The sequence below is a fragment of the Hypomesus transpacificus genome, chromosome 11 (genome assembly GCF_021917145.1).
Source record: "Hypomesus transpacificus isolate Combined female chromosome 11, fHypTra1, whole genome shotgun sequence".
Classification (NCBI taxonomy): domain Eukaryota; kingdom Metazoa; phylum Chordata; class Actinopteri; order Osmeriformes; family Osmeridae; genus Hypomesus; species Hypomesus transpacificus.
In genome coordinates, this window is record NC_061070.1 from 9,150,001 (window position 1) to 9,167,684 (window position 17,684).

Below are 17,684 nucleotides of genomic sequence, written 5' to 3' on the forward strand. Positions count from 1 at the left end.
AGGGTAAACTGCGAACGTTACAGGGACAAGTGAGATCACTTCCTGTAAACGTGACAGAAAGGGTTGTCCTGGGTCTTTCTGTTGCAAGGAATATGTTTACCTCTCCTTCACAGAGGAGTGATATGAAACCTTTCATGGTTTGAAGTTGTATCCATCCTCATTTAAGAAAAAAACATCAACTTGAGCCTCCATCCTTTTTTGAGACTGAAGATTCAATTGAAAAAGGTGTCATTGTTTTCCCTAGTTGCATTTGTGGCATATTTGCCCAGTTGTGTACAGAGGTCCTTGGGACTCTTTTTGGCATGCAGATGTCATAGTATCCTTAAACACCTTCATGTAAGTAATTTGGGGAAACGAGAGGAGCAAGGGATTGTCTAGTTGAAAGTGAGGATGAACGCTTCTTGGAAGTCCTGTGGATTGTTGCATTATGAAGGAAACCCATTGGTCACCACTAGTACCGTTTCTGTTGGTCAAACACTGTTGCAACACTGGCAACACTGTGTTTAACCACAATACTTTCAAAATCACTAAGCTTGTCGAAATTCTTTTAGTTTCTGTCTTGTTCATTTCTTAGATTGAGTAAATATTAAACCACACAAAATACATTTCTTCATTTGTAATTATGATCAATGTCTTTTTTATGTAGGTATAACTGCTTCTATCTGTCAGTTCAGGAACACAGTCCTCTTAAGGACAAGTCATGCACTCCCAACCATACAAAGTAGGGTGTGCGTACTCGTGTAAGTTTAGTATCATCAAAGGAATGATCGAACCCTAAAATGGAGAACTGTTAACGCTATGTTATGTTATTGCCTAACATTTCCGACGTTGTTGGGCTGCACATCAAGGAACACAAATAAAGAATGAGGAACCTTCATTTGATCTGCTACCGGTAACACTTCTACGTTGTTACTGGAATGTGCATTGTAAAAACATTTTGCCTCTCATTGATTGGTTTGGCTTCTGTCTGTGCTCTGTACCCCTACTCTAACTGATTCATCTAATCAATAACTTGGAAGGAATGGCAGACATGTTTAATCTAGATTACTGCATGTGAACTGTAAATGAAAACCGAATGGATTTCAGCTGATTTAATAGATCAAGATATGTGACGCAACACAAGATTTCAACTTCATTGGCAACTCAACCTGCAATGTTTACAGGATGATAGTGCAAGGCACCATGTCAGCTTTTCAGTCTTATCTAGTTTTTGTTTTCCAAATTTGCATCTTGTTTCTTTTCCCCTCAGCATAATTCAGATGATAAAATATCATGTATCTAGTTCTTTACCATTGTACACAAATACAGGATGTATGTGGAAATCAAAACCTAGAAGGGCAAAAGGTGCTTTTTTGCTTGTTACGAACTAAATGATTTGTCTTGCATGTCTTTCAGACTACGTCATTACCAATGAAGACAGGACGTCACGTGATTACGATATTTGTTTTCATTATTATCAGGACAGTGTGAAATGCAATAGAAAAACGTTGTTTCCTTCCTTTCTCTCCAGTGAACCACTACCACGGAGGTGCATGGTAGGACTGAGGTACACCATACCTACACTTTATCAGCATGCTTGTGTGCTTTTGGTTTGGGAAGATCCCCCCTGAAGGCTCAATTTACGATCAACAACCATCAAATCCCCTAACCACAGAGTTTGCAAGACAGACTTGCAGTTCAGTGTCTGCCATCCAAAATTGTCTTTTAACCTTTTGGTCCCTTTCTTGATGTCATGACCCTGAAATTCAAAAGTGTATTTGTTGTATGAAATAGGACATTGTATTGTGCAGACGTATGAGTGCATGTGAGTGTGTCTATTCATAGTATGTGTGTATGAGGGTATGTGTACAGATAGGTTTGACTTGTTGTGTGATATTTGTCATTTGGAAGGGTCATATAATTGGGTATGGACAGCAAAGAGTCTTCAGCTTGTGTGTGTGTGTCTGTGTGCATGCAGTTATCAGTGTGTGCGCTTGTGTAACCTTATCCTGGAACACAGATAGACCTGCTCTGCTGCTTACTTCCAGTAACGCTCCTCCTCTTCTGCATTGCCCTCCCCTTTCCTTCCTCCTTTGTCCTCTCAACCCCTTTCCCTGCTGCTGTCTGATGAATTTCAGACTGAGGTGTACAGAAACGTTTACTAAGGTTGACCTAACTCAAGTACTCACCCATTCAATTGAGTGACATGTTCCTTTACTTTAAATCAATAAAATCATGGCTCACTTTACTATTTTAACACAGCAGAGACAAGTTTAGTGTGGTCACTTTTCAATCGTTTTTCCTGAAGATTCTGCACTCGAGCATCTGGTCACACATAAAAAGCACAAACATTCTCTTTCTCTATTTGCAACAATTCCGATTTTTTTCCTACGGTATAGTCATCTACTCATTTCATTGGATATACAATAATTCTGCAAATCATTGCATCCCCCTCCAAAAAGCTGACATTCAACCCACTGTAATTGGTGAGGAGGACATTTACACAAATGTTTTTCCATTGAGAAACTTCCTGCAACATAATTATATATATTGTCACCTTGTGTGAAGCTGAAATAATACCTCTTTCTAGCCTTAACTCAAATTTCACTGTAGGGGAAAACCCCTTACTCTCCACTGTAACTATTTCATTCGCTCTGTGAGTTCATACTGTACGGTATGTCCTTCTAAATGTTATGAATAGACCATGTGGAAAACTGGTTTCAGTATGGTTTTGCATTCCCTCATTTGTTTCTTCTGTCTTTGATGCAACTTTACAGTGTTAAGCTATCCTTTATGCCTTTGAGTTGTAAAATTCTGTTCAGTTGGTTGAATTGTACACAATGCACACGTTGCAAATCATACTAACATATTGCACTGGTCAAATTATCTGGTCACATATGATGAAACGATGAACGTCGATCTGCAAATAAATCCACATCAGATTGTAGTAACCATTGAAGACAACTGATATTAAAGATTATTTGTAAATTAAAGTAAAATATTATGTAAATGATAATTGTATAGGCTTAACCACTCAACTGGTACTCAACTCATGCATTTCACTTCCTTATTTGACAAGCTGGCATGCAAAACCATGTCGATATGTGTCAAATAACAAACACACACACACGCACAAACAAACAAACAGAAAGCAAGAGTACAGAGGGGAACTAGTTTATGTGAAAAGTCCTAAAAGCAGCCATGTTGCATAGCAAAAGAACCTGACATTGAAGCACGGGACCATGGGAATTTCTTTAGGTAAAAGGAATGTAAAAGTTTTTACCCATGAAACCATATTGAAAGTCGTAACATTGAAGTGTAAAGAGAGACTAGTGTATCAGTGTTACTGAAGATAAACAAAGACATTTACTTTCCCTCATGGGAGGCCAGTTTAGTTACTGTAATACAAAGAAGGATACTTTTCTGACCTAACCACAACTGTATTTAGCTGAGAGTGTATATGAGAGCGGTCTCTGTATGTAACCCTTAAAATTATATTTTCATGATATTGTCCTATCTGCTGTCGTACTGTTGCATTCTTTTAAATCTGTGCTCACAAATTTGTAGCAGGGAGATGGGGCACAAGAGCAGGGACTGAGGGTGTTGCAGGTTGGGGGAGTGGGTGGATAGTGTGGCTTCACAGCTTAAATGTCACTGTGAGACCCCAAATACCACGCCAATCATCAGCAACACTACACCTCCTCCCCACACACACTTGTCATGAAAGCACAATTCTTGATTCCCACGTCTCATTTGGAATCTGAACATTTAAATGCTTGCCGTCTGCTGCGAAATATACCTCAAACTGTATGGTGACATCAACTCCACATACTACAATCCCACCCTCTACTAACACTGTGAGAGCGTGCCTCGTCTACACCCACCCACCCACACCGTGACATCACACTGCCTCTACAACTGCATCACTCTTCACGCTACTGTACAAACGAGCTGTCCCTATGGTTAGTGCGACAGCCACTCCTCTCAGAACCCCGAGCGAATGTCACCCGCCCACACATCATCTTGCAGCGGCATGCCTCATTTCTTGTTTTGAGCACAAAACAAGGGTCCTACACCTATGACATACATGACCAAATGTGTCGGTGCTGCTGTAGAAACACAACACGTCATCTCACTTTTATAAACAGATTAGTTCATGATTGATTCTCTTATCTAAATGAGCACATTCCTGATTCTATTGAACTGAGAACTGAGTTTTTTCATTTCACCATTTTACAAACATAACTCAATTCCATAAGTTGATTTCAGTAATAAGGTTTATTTTTTAGAGAGGCAGCCTAGGTAAACTGGTTGCTGATCACCCCACTTAAAGGCCGGTATGCTGCCCGTTCTACATTTTCAACACAGTTGAAGTGTTGCATTTTCTGCAATACAAACGAGATAAACCAATGTTTTCGAATTTAACCTGGGGGAACTTACAGCTTTTATTCAATTCCTGCCATAGTAAATTCCTTGTCTACAATAGTAAATTCCTTATTTGTGCAATTACTTGGCGAATAAAGCTTATAGGCGATTCTGAATCTTTGAATATTCTTAGTTAAATTGATCTTTATTTACTGTCGTATACTTTACGTGTGATATAGAGCTATATCAAATGTTATCAGACTTCGTCTTTTGTACATATGCAGCCTAAATCATCAGCAAAGATCCAACTTCAACTAAACAAATATCAACGTGTATTGTACCAGGTCGCCCTCTTTTGGCCAAAGGAGAAGGACGCACAAAAAGACTAAGCAAATCGAAATAGAGATTGTTAACGACACAATTTCTTATTTAATCCATTATTAAAAAACTTCTATAAAAAGACAAGCAATACAACAAATCAACAAACATTTTCAAAATACTGACCTTTTATATTTTATTAACATAACCAATAGCGTTTTTTTCTGGCTGCGTTTGGTGAGGTCTGTAACGTCAGGCACTCCTGCTACTGACTTCGGTACAATACAGTAGCTAAAATTTCTTCGACACAAACAACAACAACATGGCATCGCAGCCTCCTCCCAAACCATGGGAAAGGCGGATTCCAGGAGCTATGGGTGCCCCAGTAAATTATCGGTAAAAACAAATCTAATATGTGCAGCTAATGTTACTTCACAGTCACAAGTACTACTAGTGCTGGAGCTAAACCTGTTAAGAGCTACAGTAACGTTCGTTTTATCCACTTCTTTACTGTCAATGTGTTGTGACTAGCATACACTAGTGCTAGCAATTAGCCACACACCTAATTATTTAGCTAGCTAGGCTAGCTAAGTCGTTCCTTTTGCTACGTAAGGCGTCCTTTAAACTTAAGATAAGGGTATATGTTAGATGAATTATCGCCTGTTATATTGCTATCATGCTAACGTCAATCCAGCAACAAGCAACGTTACTTTTATAAGGTGAACTAAAGGTGAACTAAGTGACGAAGGCCTAACTACCAAGCTGCCACAGCTAGCTACCTGTCAGTTTCAGTTAGTTACACTACAGTAGGCTACAGGGTTAGATTTTGGCAGTGGTGATTCTAGCTAATGCAGCAGCTAGCAGACACATTTGAGGCTATTTCACGCACACAATTGACTTTCCCACACCAGTCATAACACTTATTTACCAGTCATCTCTCTTTCTAATGATCAGGTCAGCAGAATTTGGTCCAGCTGGTCCTTCCACCTTATCAGGACCACCGATTTTGACCCGTATGACTCCACCACTTCCCCCTCGCCCCGTCCAGCAATCCTACCGTCCTGCCTTCAACTCCATCCCGTCTTCCTACAGTCCGTATGGAAGCTCCATGTATCCGGGATACAGCCCTTACAGCTACAGCGGTGGCTATGGCCTTGGCGGCTACAACCGCTTACCCCCATCAGAGGACGTGGCTCCCAGCCGCTTTGTGCAGCAGGCTGAGGAAAGCAGCCGCGGGGCCTTCCAGTCCATCCAAAGCATCGTCCAGGCCTTTTCCTCCGTGAGCATGATGCTGGACGCCACCTTCTCCGCCGTCTATAACAGTTTCCGGGCGGTGTTGGACGTAGCCAACCACTTCACACGACTGCGGGTGCACTTCACCCATGTCTTCTCTGCGTTTGCACTGGTACGCACTTTGAGATACCTCTACCGACGCATGCAGAGGCTCCTCGGGCTGAGGCAGGATGCTGAGGTTGAGGACTTGTGGGCAGACAGTGCAGGAGATGTGCTGGCGACCACTACTGCGAGAGGGGTTGGAGCCGGAATAGATGACCCCAGAGGCACGGTCAAATCCTGGCCCATCTTCCTGTTTCTGGCGGTCGTCCTCGGAGGGCCGTATTTGATTTGGAAGCTGCTGAGCTCCACCCAGGAGACGGAAGACACTGGTGAGCCCACACGTCTTTTTAGCTTTCATGTATGGATTTGGGATGTGGGAGCATGGTTACACAATATGTTAGATAAGATTCACGGTATATTGCACAGTGATCATGAACAGTGTTCCTTGAATAGGAGTAAGGCATACTTGAGCAGTAGATAAGGAGTCAATAGGTCAATATCTAACTACAAAAATAATCAATCAGGTGACTGCTTTTATCTTTTTATCTTTCCATGCAGCTATCAACTGGGCCAATGGGGAGGATGACCATGTGGTGGCCAAGGCCGAGTACGACTTTACAGCCGCGTCTGAGGAGGAGGTCTCTATGCAAGCTGGAGATATGCTCAATCTTGCCCCAAAAGGTGAGACTACCATCCAACCAGCACTTAACAACTTTTTGTCAAGGCCTGGGACAGTACACACTTACCTGTCCTTTATTGCCATATTTGTGTTATTTGTCCAATAGAAAGCCGGATTCCACTGTAGGGTAGTCAGACCTGACATCTGGCAAACTATCACATTTACATTTAGTGATTTAGCAGACGCTCTTATCCAGAGCGACTTACAGTAAGTACAGGGACATTCTCCCGAGGCAAGTAGGGTGAAGTGCCTTGCCCAGGGACACAACAGAATTTTGCACGGCTGGAAATCGAACCGGCAACCTTGTGATTGGTAGCCCGATTCCCTAACCGCTCAGCCATCTGACCCCTATCAGTGTGGTATGTACAAAAGAATGAAAGTTAAATGAATCTGAGTTCATGTTCTTCTGTCCTCTTTGCAGAGCTACAGCCCAGGGTACGTGGCTGGCTGCTGGCCAGCGTGGATGGCCAGACCACGGGCCTCGTCCCAGCCAACTATGTAAAGGTTCTTGGTAAGAGGAGAGGGCGTAAGCACGCTGAGCAAGATGGGCTGACCCAGGCTCAGCAAAGCAACCCAGAGGGCCTTCAAAACCATCAACCTGCTCTGGCAACTTGCCCAGGGCCAACTTCAGTCCCAAACTTCACCCCGGTTCTATACCCCGGCTCAGCCAGCACCCAGGGTAGCTCAGAGGAGCTGCTGGAGTCAGTGTACAGAGAAACAGAAATACCCCTCAACACAGGAGCACCTTACTCTAGTATAGCCTCAAGCACTGTGCTGACTATACCAGAGAGAATTGACCTGTGATAATGTAAATGTCTATGTGTGTTTGTTTAGGTTCTACAAAAAGTGAAGTCAAATTCTCAAGTATCCATTTTTGTCCGAATTGTTGTAATCTCAGTAAGATTCAACTGTGTCTCTTAGCACAGTTATACTGTGTAATTACAGGTTATTTTCAGAATTCATTAATATGTTTCCATAGATTGATGCTGATATTGGGGTTCATCAGATTGGACACCTGAAAACCGTTCTGCTTTCTGTTGATTTGTGGTTGATGAATTCTCATTAACATGGCAGTCTGGGTTCCACATTCACAATTTAGGCTTGTTAATGTGATACACGTTCTTAATCATGTGATATATTTAATTATCAGAAATTAGTTTTACAAAATGTTCATTGATACAGAAAGGTGCACTGGTGGTCTGTTAGCAGTTCTCAAACAGCCAGAATGGTCCTGAGAATAAACTTTATGCCTGATGTGTTGTTGCAGCCACTTCAATAAATTACAAAGTTTAAAATCAGACACAGACAACCCTGTTCCAATCATGAATTGGTTCTTAGAGATAATGTTATGTTCAAATGTTGGTAAAATGGTATGTGTAGCCAATGGTTACATGTTTAGAAGGATGGTGTGGATGGAAAAATGTGTATGATGTTGGATCATTTTCAGAATCAAGACCTGTTTGGGCCTGTAATTAAAACTTTGTAATTAAGTTGTATTAGTATATACGTTTTTTGCTGTTGCATGATACTAAAGCCCAGTCATTTTGATTATGATCATTCACAATGCATTCACCCCCTGCTGTCTAATAAGAGTGTAATATGTAAATATAATGTATTGTAAAAACGTATATTTTCAAAACGTGATTAAGGCTCCCATTTATTTCAGACGAGGTTGTATTTTGTTTTCATTTGTAAAATAACTACTGGCAGGGCTAAAGTAAACCAGACGTCTGAATTAGCTACCACTACAGTACATTAGTACTGGACTGTACTGTAGTACAGTAGTAGCTAAAACTTTGCGAAACTTCACTGTTCCCTCAAAAATAAAAATATTTAAGCATACTTTAAACCACTTCTTCTGTTATACCTATATTGAACCTAGAGAGTTTCAACCAAAGATAATAAACGTGTATTAACATTTTCCTCTAAGAAACATTCTTTCTTGTCTACTTACTAGTAAAAGAGTAGATAACTTCTTTGATTGTAATCAACCCCTACTTGCTTCAAGCTTTGGTTACTAAGCAACCAGGACGCTACGGAGCACCTGCTGCACTGCGGCACTGGGATGAGAACACATTTGCGGCACCGGAAGAAGAAAAAAATCAGCTGTGCAAAAATGTTTTTGGAGATGATGGGGACGTCGAAATAGTCATTGTATGGAGTTCCCACACTTCATGCAGTGCTGCTTAGCAACATATTTTACCTGACTACCAAATATTGTACTTTTCTGTAGCAAACTATTTGCTGTCTAGCTAAGAATAACACAATTTTGAGCTTTACAATTAGTGCTAGTCTACTGTAGCAGCCTTGTTATGCTAGTAGCTGACAAAGCTAGAGCTACGTTATTCTCTTTGATCGTACAGCCAAAGCAAAGCCTGCAGATAAGAGTAAGTAATTAGCTAGCTAGCTTGTCAACAGATATGGTGACTACACCCCAGAAGGATCAAATTAACCAAGTCACATTGCCATTTAGCATTGCCAAGGTACTAGTCTAGATTATCTAGTAGATATATATAGACTTTTGCCAATAATATGGTCTGGACCACACTGGAGTAGATGCTAACGCAAGTCATATCTTATTTCTTAAAAATAGTATGTCAGCTAGCCAAAGCAGGCATTTCTCAGCACCAGCGAGTAGGCTATCTTTGCAGAGAAAATCAGTTTCAGTAAGATGCCTTGCTAAGTACTATATGTGCATTTGTTGCCTTTGTTGTGACTAGTCTTAACAGTCAGGATATGTATCGTTCTGTTCGACTGTCAGTTCAGATGATTTTATTTAGCAGGGACGAATGGGATTGGCCACTGTTTGGAACTAGGACACCAGTGCAGGTATGAGTCTTTTACCAGAAATAGGAAAATAAAAAATGTTTCTTCTGACCAAAAAAAAACAAAATTAGATTACAAGATTGAGTTAATGTATTTTAAGTATTTTACATCTACAATATTATGTTTCAAATACCCTGCAGACATGAGTCGCTTCTGCTCCAACAACAACTTTCCATATGACAACAACATCCTAGTTTTGGACATGGTGCTGGGTTCTCTCTGGGGAGCGCCACAGCCTATCAACTGGGATAATGTGGCCAAACTTGTCCCTGGCTTCACTCCAAAAGAGGTATGTCCAACCATGAGAACAGTGCATGTTAGATATATTATGAATCATTGTACTGACCAGTGACATGATTTAGACTATTCACTAGATGTGGCTTTATCAAAAATTCTGGATTTTGTAGCAATCGTAGCTAGGGTGATCCTTAAAGCTACATGCATATGTAGCTACATTCATTTGAAATGCATATTTCAAATGACTATATTAAAACATTTAGATATTTATTTAATCATGTATTAGTTTTTTCATTTAGCAGATGCTTTTATCAAAAGCGACATACAGTACAGGTGGTGATTGGAACCTGTGACCTTGATCTGCAGTCAGAAGATGTAGTTATATAACACTAGGTTCAGTGCAAGAGCCAGACCAAAGAGATAAATAAATCACATCTCTATATTGTTTTCTAATAAACATTGAGAACTTATTTATTTTGAAAACATTTAGTCCTTGTACTCTACAGTATGTTGTGTTCTTGGTATCACAGTCATTGCTTGGGACTTAGGTGGGATAATGCAGCATGTAAAAACAAAATGAGTCAGACTGTGAGTTAAGAGTTTTGTTATGGACTTTATTGCACCCACAGTGCGCAAGAAGATTTGAGGAACTAAAGAATACAGGGGAATTCCCCCATGCAGATGACCAATGCAATGGGCTGACAGCAAGAGGCTCCTCCCCTTCAGACACGCTTCCCACATACATTAAGTCCTCCCTATCGGATACAGAAGAAGTTGGGGAGACTGGCACCAATCAAAGCACTGGCCTAGTTACAGGTGAAGCTGATAGGTTCATACGCTGTTAAAGCAATTCCCAAACCATACTTCAGCTCTTGTCTTGGACTTAAAGACTTGAAGGACTACACCCTTCAAATCTTCTTGTGCCTCGTGTGGTTGATTTGTATCCTCAGGTTTGAAAGTGATCTCCTCAGGAAGGAGTGTGGCCGTGGAGAAGGCAAGGCGGGCCTCAGGTGAGGAAGAGGAGTTACCCCAGGAGGAGCGAGGGTGAGTGGAACACAGAAAGTTGACCTTAATGTATCACAGATTATTCACACAGACAACTCCTGAGTTATCAAGATAAACTAGAGTCAGATATGTTTAGGAAATACGACTGCTGAGGAGGTAGCAATACAGGCAGCAAATCAGCCTGTATTCCAAATCATTTTTATCAAAGTTTGTGGTGATTCTTTTTATGTCGCGCGATTTTGAAGTTGACGTTTATTTCAAGTTTTTACTTTGACAGCCAGCAACTCCCCAATACAGGTGTTTCCCCTACACTATACATACTAAGATGGCCTGTCTGTGTGTGTATTTTTGCATTCGTATCTGTCTCTCCCCCTCGCGCAGACCCAACATGGTAATCCATGTGTGTGATGAGGCCAAGAATCTGAAGCAGGACTTTGTGTGTCCCCGAGACCTGCTGGTGAACGAGATGCGCTACTTTGCCGAGTACCTGTCAGTGGACGCCCAGCGCTGGGAGGAGGTGGACATCTCAGTGCACTGTGACGTACAGATCTTCGACTGGCTCATGAACTACGTGAAAAGGTCGGCCGACTGCAACAAAGAGAAACCCAGGCTTGGTAATGAAACGCTAACTATGGAGACCAACGATTGTGACGTCTAAATGTCTAAATATGTTCACCTCACATTTGTGGATGCCCTCAATAGCCTTACTGTGTGTGAGTCAGTCAGTGGTTCTTTGATTTGGTCATTCAAGTTGGTGGTGGTGTGTTTCTGTTTAGTCTTTGCCAGTGTGTTATGTGGTTGGCTAGTCGTTTGGTTGGTTATGTGGTGTTTGTTGGTTACAGAGCCCAGCAATGTGATCTCAATCCTGATCTCCTCCGAATTCTTGAAGATGGACACGTTAGTAAGTGTTGTGATGTGAGCTTGTTGGTTATGCATGAATGTAAAGTGATTCGGGCCCAGAGTTTTTTTCCTGGTGCAGTGCATAGTGTAAACAGATCTGGGACTACTTTTTTATTGTTGCATCAAACAAAAAAAATGTGTCTAGCACTGTTGTTGAAAACAAGGGTGTTTTGAACTGTAATCTGTCTATGTTGCATGGTTTGCATGAGTGGTGTTGTTTTGTATATACTGAACACATTTCTTTCTCATTTAAACTGGGATAGGAAGAACTGTTAAACTGTGTGGCCAGTAAACTCACATGGCCATGCACAGACATGACACTATATAGGTGGTTCATACAAAAGCGAACTAGAATTAGAATTAAGTCCTTTTGCCTGAATTGCACCATGTTATTCTATGGCTGCAAATGTAATGAATGTAATATCCAGTCCAGTTCAGCATCTTTTCAAGATTGGTTTTAACACACTTCGTAAACCATGCCAACTGCCAGATGAAACCTACAAATGACCACACTTCAGTGAGTGATGCCTTGCCCATCATTCTCAGGTGGAGGAATGCATACAGTATTGCCACAAGCACATGACCGCCATCGTGGCCACGCCCTGTAACATGAACTGCATCAACAGCAATCTCGCGGCAAGAATCGCTGACCTCTTTGACCACAACGAGGCGGACGAAATCAAAGACAAAAAAGACAAATTCAAAAGGTAAGTCAGAGCAAACGACCTACCACAGACAGAATTTTTGCATTCGGATCTGAACAAAACCCCGCCAAAACTATAATGCTTAGTCAAAATAACAAGACTCATTTCCCCCTAACCCCACCAGCAAACTGTTTCAGAAGAAAATTGAGCGTCTTTTTGAGGTCAACTACAAGAACCAAGATTCCCCGGGGAATGCAGCAACTCTGTACAGGCAAGAAAACCCCCTGTTTGTGTGATGGCGGTGGTGGTGGGGGGGGTTTGCACTCGATACAAGTGTTTCATCAACCTTAACTGTCTGTCTGTATTTCCGTTCTCAGGTGTGGTCTGTGCCTTAAGCTGCTGACCAAAGACACAGAGCGACGGGTCCCTTGCGTCCCAGGGAAAATCAACGTCGACCTGCTCGGAAACATTGCATACACTCACACCAGGTTGGGACATGGGTTACACTTGGACGCGGTCTAGAAATCCTTCATCAAGAGTAAAAAAAAAAAAAACGGCGTGCATTTGAAATGTGTGTGTGTGTGTTAAGGCAGAAGAGCTGGGAGGTGCATGAGTATGCAAGTGGTTTATATGAAGAGCTGAAGTCCTGGGTGTTGGTCTACTGGAGGATCTGGGGCACCGTAAACCATCTAACCTGCTCCTGTTGCCAACAGGTACGCGTGCGTGTGTTCATTATTTAAATTGCTCATGTACTTGGACCAATGATTACAGTGGTGCGTGTGTGTTTGTGTGTCTGTGCAGGCCTTTGTGTGTGCTGAGCTGTCCCACTGCAGGTACCATCCTGAGAGTGTCGTGTACTCGAGTAGGGGCGCGGAGCAAGGCTGGCATGGGACTGGTATATACCCCTGCTGCAACCAGAGGGTGCTCCGCTTTGATCCCACCGGTATGCCCAAGGTAGACACACTCACACACACGCACACAAATACACTCCCTCACACACATACACACATACTCGCTTCAACTCTGCCTCTGTAGTTCAAAATACAGCATTCAAATGCAATACATACAGATTGAGCGGTTCTGGGTAACGTGTGCGTTTGTGTGCATGCGCACAGGGCTGTCAGATGAGGGACCATATCGTGAGTGCGTCCGACAATGGAGACTGTGGAGACCAGCAGTGTGACTCTGCACAGACCAGACTGCTGAACGACCTGCTCCTGCATCGAGACGCAGTGTGTGTGCTTCACACACAGCCACCGGAAGGGTAGGAAACACCACAGATTTTCAGTCAATTGTTTGAACAAAATAAATGTTTTATGTTGTTTTTCTTCTATATTTGTGTGTGTGTGTGTGTGTCAGGCATGTGGAGTCCCCCACCAGTGCAGAGCGGGTGCTGGACTGTGATATCCTGCTGGAGCCAGGGCTTCTGGGACCTCTGAGAGGAGAGTGTAGTTCTGTAAGTCTCTCTCTGTGTGACTCTCTGTCTCTGTCTCTCTCTGTCTCTCTCTGTCTCTCTCTCTCTCTTTGTCTCTCTCTCTGTATATCTCTCTATCTCTCTCTCTGTGTGTCTCTCTCTGTATCTCTCTTTATAGCTCTCCATTTTAAGATCCGTAAAATACACTGTGGGGTGCTTAATGTCACAGTTATCTCCAGTTTTGAACATTAACCTAACCTCTTTTCAACCCCTTTTTTTGTTGTTGTAGTTTTCACTGTTGAAGAACTGGAGTCTGCAACTGGTAGGCTTTTGACTTGTTTACTAAAAGGTCCAAGTCAGACCTGTGAGGTTAGCACAGGCTAACTAACTGATTCACCTTGTCTGAAACTCAAATCCAACCGTTGACATTTGGCAGAGACAGCAGTCCCTGTTCTCAGAGGACGAGGAGTACACCACAGGGTCAGAGGTCACTGAGGACGAGGTCGGGGATGAGGAAGAGGTGTCAAAGAAACAAGGTGTGGTACACCAGCCATGGGGGCTTTTAATCTGTGGGAATTGTATCCTTAAACCTAGGGGGGGAGTTAACTAAACATGATATTTGATGTGCTTTTGTTGTTCCCAGTTCCTACTGTACTGTATGTAGTTACACACAGCTGATCTTGTGCTTACGATGGTGTCATTTTAGAGTGTTCATGTCTGATGGATGTCTATTTCCAGCTGCTAAGAAGGCAAAGAAGTCCAGCAAACTTATGAAAAGGCAGATGTCTTCACCCAATTTTCAACGTAAAGAGAAAGCAGCTGAGAAAGTGAGTTTGAATTGTTACTTTATGTACAGTAAGTGTAGTTGAATAGTAACTTAATGTCAGTACTTCGGTTATAAGATACTTATCCTTATTGTTTGGTTTAATATAAAAATATGTGTACATTATTACAGGGGATAGGGTTATAAGAACATTGATTTATACAAATTGTCGAACCTTATTTGATATATGAATAGCATCTCAGTAGCAGTTTTAGCAAATAATATAGTTTCTTGATACACATTACTATTGTACTTGGTGTATTAATTATGAAAAAAAAAAAAGCAAAAATGCTTTAAGATATCATGAAATGAGATGACGAAAACAAAAGTTAATTGCCGTTTCATAATGCCCTACAAATACAAAAAATGTATAGACAATTTTCATAGAGAACATCTTGGGTACCTAACTGCCTTAAGACTTTTGCACAGTACTGTGTGTAATCTTCATTTTCTCACCGTTCAAAATTGAATTTTTACATTTACAGAACCCCTCACGGGACAGCACCCCTTTCACGTGAGTTTAACCAATGTTCTAAAATACCTTCTTGTCAGTTGAGCTTCATAGTTGACGATACGGAATGCTATTTGTGCATTAGTTAGTTCAATGAATGAATCAGCGCCGGGTGATGAGGGAGCTTGTGGATGTGTCTTCCAGAGTGAGTGCTCAGAAGAGTAAATGGGACAGCGCTCGCTCCATGCGCTACAACCAAGACGCCCAGAGAGAGGAAGGTAACACGGTCACCAGTCACCGACAGGAGGTGTTTTTTTTTTCCTAGTACAAACCATGTTCACTGTACATAATCTCCCCTCTTCCTGTACCCCAGACCAGCGGCGAATGGTGGAGATTATTGGACACCTGACTAAGATGAGGTTTGGGGACCAGGAGCAGAGCAAGGCCAAGGACACAAAGGAGGTACACTCCTGTAGAGCAGTAGACCTACAGTATCAATACACTTCCTGTGGGATGTCTCTGGTTGTGGTCAAGTTTATTTGATGATGTTAGTATTAGCCTAAATAAGCCTAAACCCTGTGTTTACAACTGTCTGTGAGAACTGTGGTCAGGGGTTTCGTTGGGTTTGTGGTCATGTTGGCAGTGTGTGTGTTGTATGTGGTTGTGTAATGTGTGGTTGTGGTCGTTATTGTAGCACGCCGGGGGAATATATTCCCGTTTGGAGGCCCAGTTCAGGAGCTCCTCCCAGACCGGCAGTCGACAGAGTGGCTCGGACAAAACCCTCAGGTATGTGTACTTCTGTAGACACGCGCGCACACACACATAGACACACACACACACTTCCCATACACTGTGAGACTGCAAGGCGACAAAGTATCTTCGTAGTCTCCCTCTCTTTCTATGTCTCATATGATCCTCTCGTTCTGTTCTTCCCCCCACACATTCATGGAATCTCGTAGAACAAAGGCCCGCTTTGCCCAGGTGCGGCCCACATAGACGGAAGGACACCCATGGAAAGGAAGAGGAGAAAGATGGGGCGATCCTCACCTGAAAATCAAGCCTAAGATCCTCCACAATCGGGATCCTAGAAAGAGCCCCTCCTTCCTAACTCGCTCCACTCTGCCCTAGTTAAGAACGGGTCATGCTTGGGTCCCACTTCAGGGCTAGTGGTTTAGCTTTGCCATAGGACTGTGGCCCACCTTTAGAGCAGTCCAGCCCCCATCAGCCTCATTGACCACCACTAGGAGACCTCCAGTCACCCCGTTTCTTCTCGCTTGTCAAACTGTATGCCAATGCAATAAGTCAGCGGTCTCAAACCCTGCTCCTAGGTAGGCAGAGAGTGTACAGGCTTTTATTCCTGACCGGCACCAACACCCCTTCGTGTTAATCTAAACTCAATCAGTAACAGTCTAATTTCACCTGTAGTCAATTTATGTTTGTGCTGGACTAAACCTAAGTACTGTCTGCTGTAGGTGTTTTAGGACCAGGGTTGGTGACCTCCTGGAAGAAGTTCATCTAGCTCAACCTGCGTAGACTAACCTTAGAATCTTCCACAACTGAAAAAGTAGGTGGTTGCCACTAGACATATGGTCAATACAATTCTTGTTGCTATTTCTGTGTACCAAATGGATAAACCATAACACTCTGGGACCAAGATAACATGAATAAACTGTGCTCCAAAATAAAATGACAAATATCAACTATTGGATGTTAGTGTGACCTATTCTTGTACTGTATGCAGGCCAGGTATAGGTGAGATTGTGTACACATGGCTGAGTGCTTTCCTGTAACTGTATATGGCGTTGTTATTGGTAAGCGTGTTTGGCAGACTCAGGCTCTGTGCAGTTCAGTTCTTCTCCTTTGGGTGTCAGTATCAGTACTGGGAATTTGTGTCACCAACACCACTTAGAAGTTTAACTTTGCCTCAGTGGCACCAACATTAGCCTCAGATGGAATCTGAAGTAGCATTTTCATGGTGACAGGTATTTTGATTTGAATTAAAACGATTTAACTATTTCCATTCATATATGGCATCTTTAGGTGGATTAAGCCAATCACCTAGGTTTCAAAATATATATATCAGAATTGTCATGCTCATCGCTTTGATCATTAATACTTGGTTTAGTTGATGTAATACGTTTCTTCCGGCTTTGGGGTGGGTATTTTGAGCTGACATTGAGTGGTTGTTTGTTGGATACTTTTGGAACCCTGAAGTGTAGCTGTTGCTATGCCCGGCTGGCATAAGTAAGTTGGCGGTGCCGTATATCTATCTAGGCACAACTACTAGCTGGCTTCCTCACTACCCATGAGTATTAATAACCCCAGAGAGATGGGGGGCCGAGGGTCAACCTGGCCCGTGTCCCAGCAGTGAGCCTTCCTGCTCTATCCAATAGCAGATGCCAAGAATGACACCCCTAAACTGGGTCAGGGAGAGAGAGGGCCTCCGGTTACCCCCATGTATCTAACCCTTGTGTGGGGACAAGTTTAACGACCATTGCAGCACAAGGTTCAGGCAGGAGGACTCAGTAGTGTTGTTACTTGATACATTATTGTAATATTTGATTTGGAATATGGTTGTGGTCGCAGCGGCTCCCTGCCGCACCCAACTGAGACACCTTCTCCTGAGACGCCGTGTCGACATCCGGGCAGAGCAGCGAATGTATTGCCCCCTGAGAAAGAAGAAAAAAGAACACAGACAAAGGGAGGAG

The 17,684-nt window shown here is 42.5% G+C and overlaps 2 protein-coding genes across 2 annotated transcripts; both read left to right on the top strand.

Moving 5' to 3' along the window:
* Window positions 1–4,914: 4,914 nt before the first annotated feature.
* Window positions 4,915–8,589, top strand: pex13 (peroxisomal biogenesis factor 13). Its single transcript, XM_047029185.1, has 4 exons — window positions 4,915–5,058; window positions 5,617–6,326; window positions 6,556–6,678; window positions 7,098–8,589. Exons 1-4 carry the CDS (start codon window positions 4,985–4,987, stop codon window positions 7,478–7,480), a joined length of 1,290 nt encoding a protein of 429 aa, XP_046885141.1. The 5' UTR covers window positions 4,915–4,984; the 3' UTR covers window positions 7,481–8,589.
* A 182-nt stretch (window positions 8,590–8,771) lies between these two features.
* Window positions 8,772–16,684, top strand: sanbr (SANT and BTB domain regulator of CSR). Its single transcript, XM_047029512.1, has 22 exons — window positions 8,772–9,063; window positions 9,460–9,505; window positions 9,643–9,791; window positions 10,369–10,555; window positions 10,690–10,783; window positions 11,126–11,358; window positions 11,587–11,645; window positions 12,191–12,351; window positions 12,473–12,559; window positions 12,666–12,776; window positions 12,878–13,001; window positions 13,090–13,242; window positions 13,404–13,552; window positions 13,648–13,744; window positions 13,992–14,024; window positions 14,139–14,238; window positions 14,441–14,529; window positions 15,011–15,039; window positions 15,181–15,254; window positions 15,350–15,438; window positions 15,671–15,762; window positions 15,936–16,684. Exons 3-22 carry the CDS (start codon window positions 9,645–9,647, stop codon window positions 15,970–15,972), a joined length of 2,145 nt encoding a protein of 714 aa, XP_046885468.1. The 5' UTR covers window positions 8,772–9,063; window positions 9,460–9,505; window positions 9,643–9,644; the 3' UTR covers window positions 15,973–16,684.
* Window positions 16,685–17,684: the final 1,000 nt, after the last annotated feature.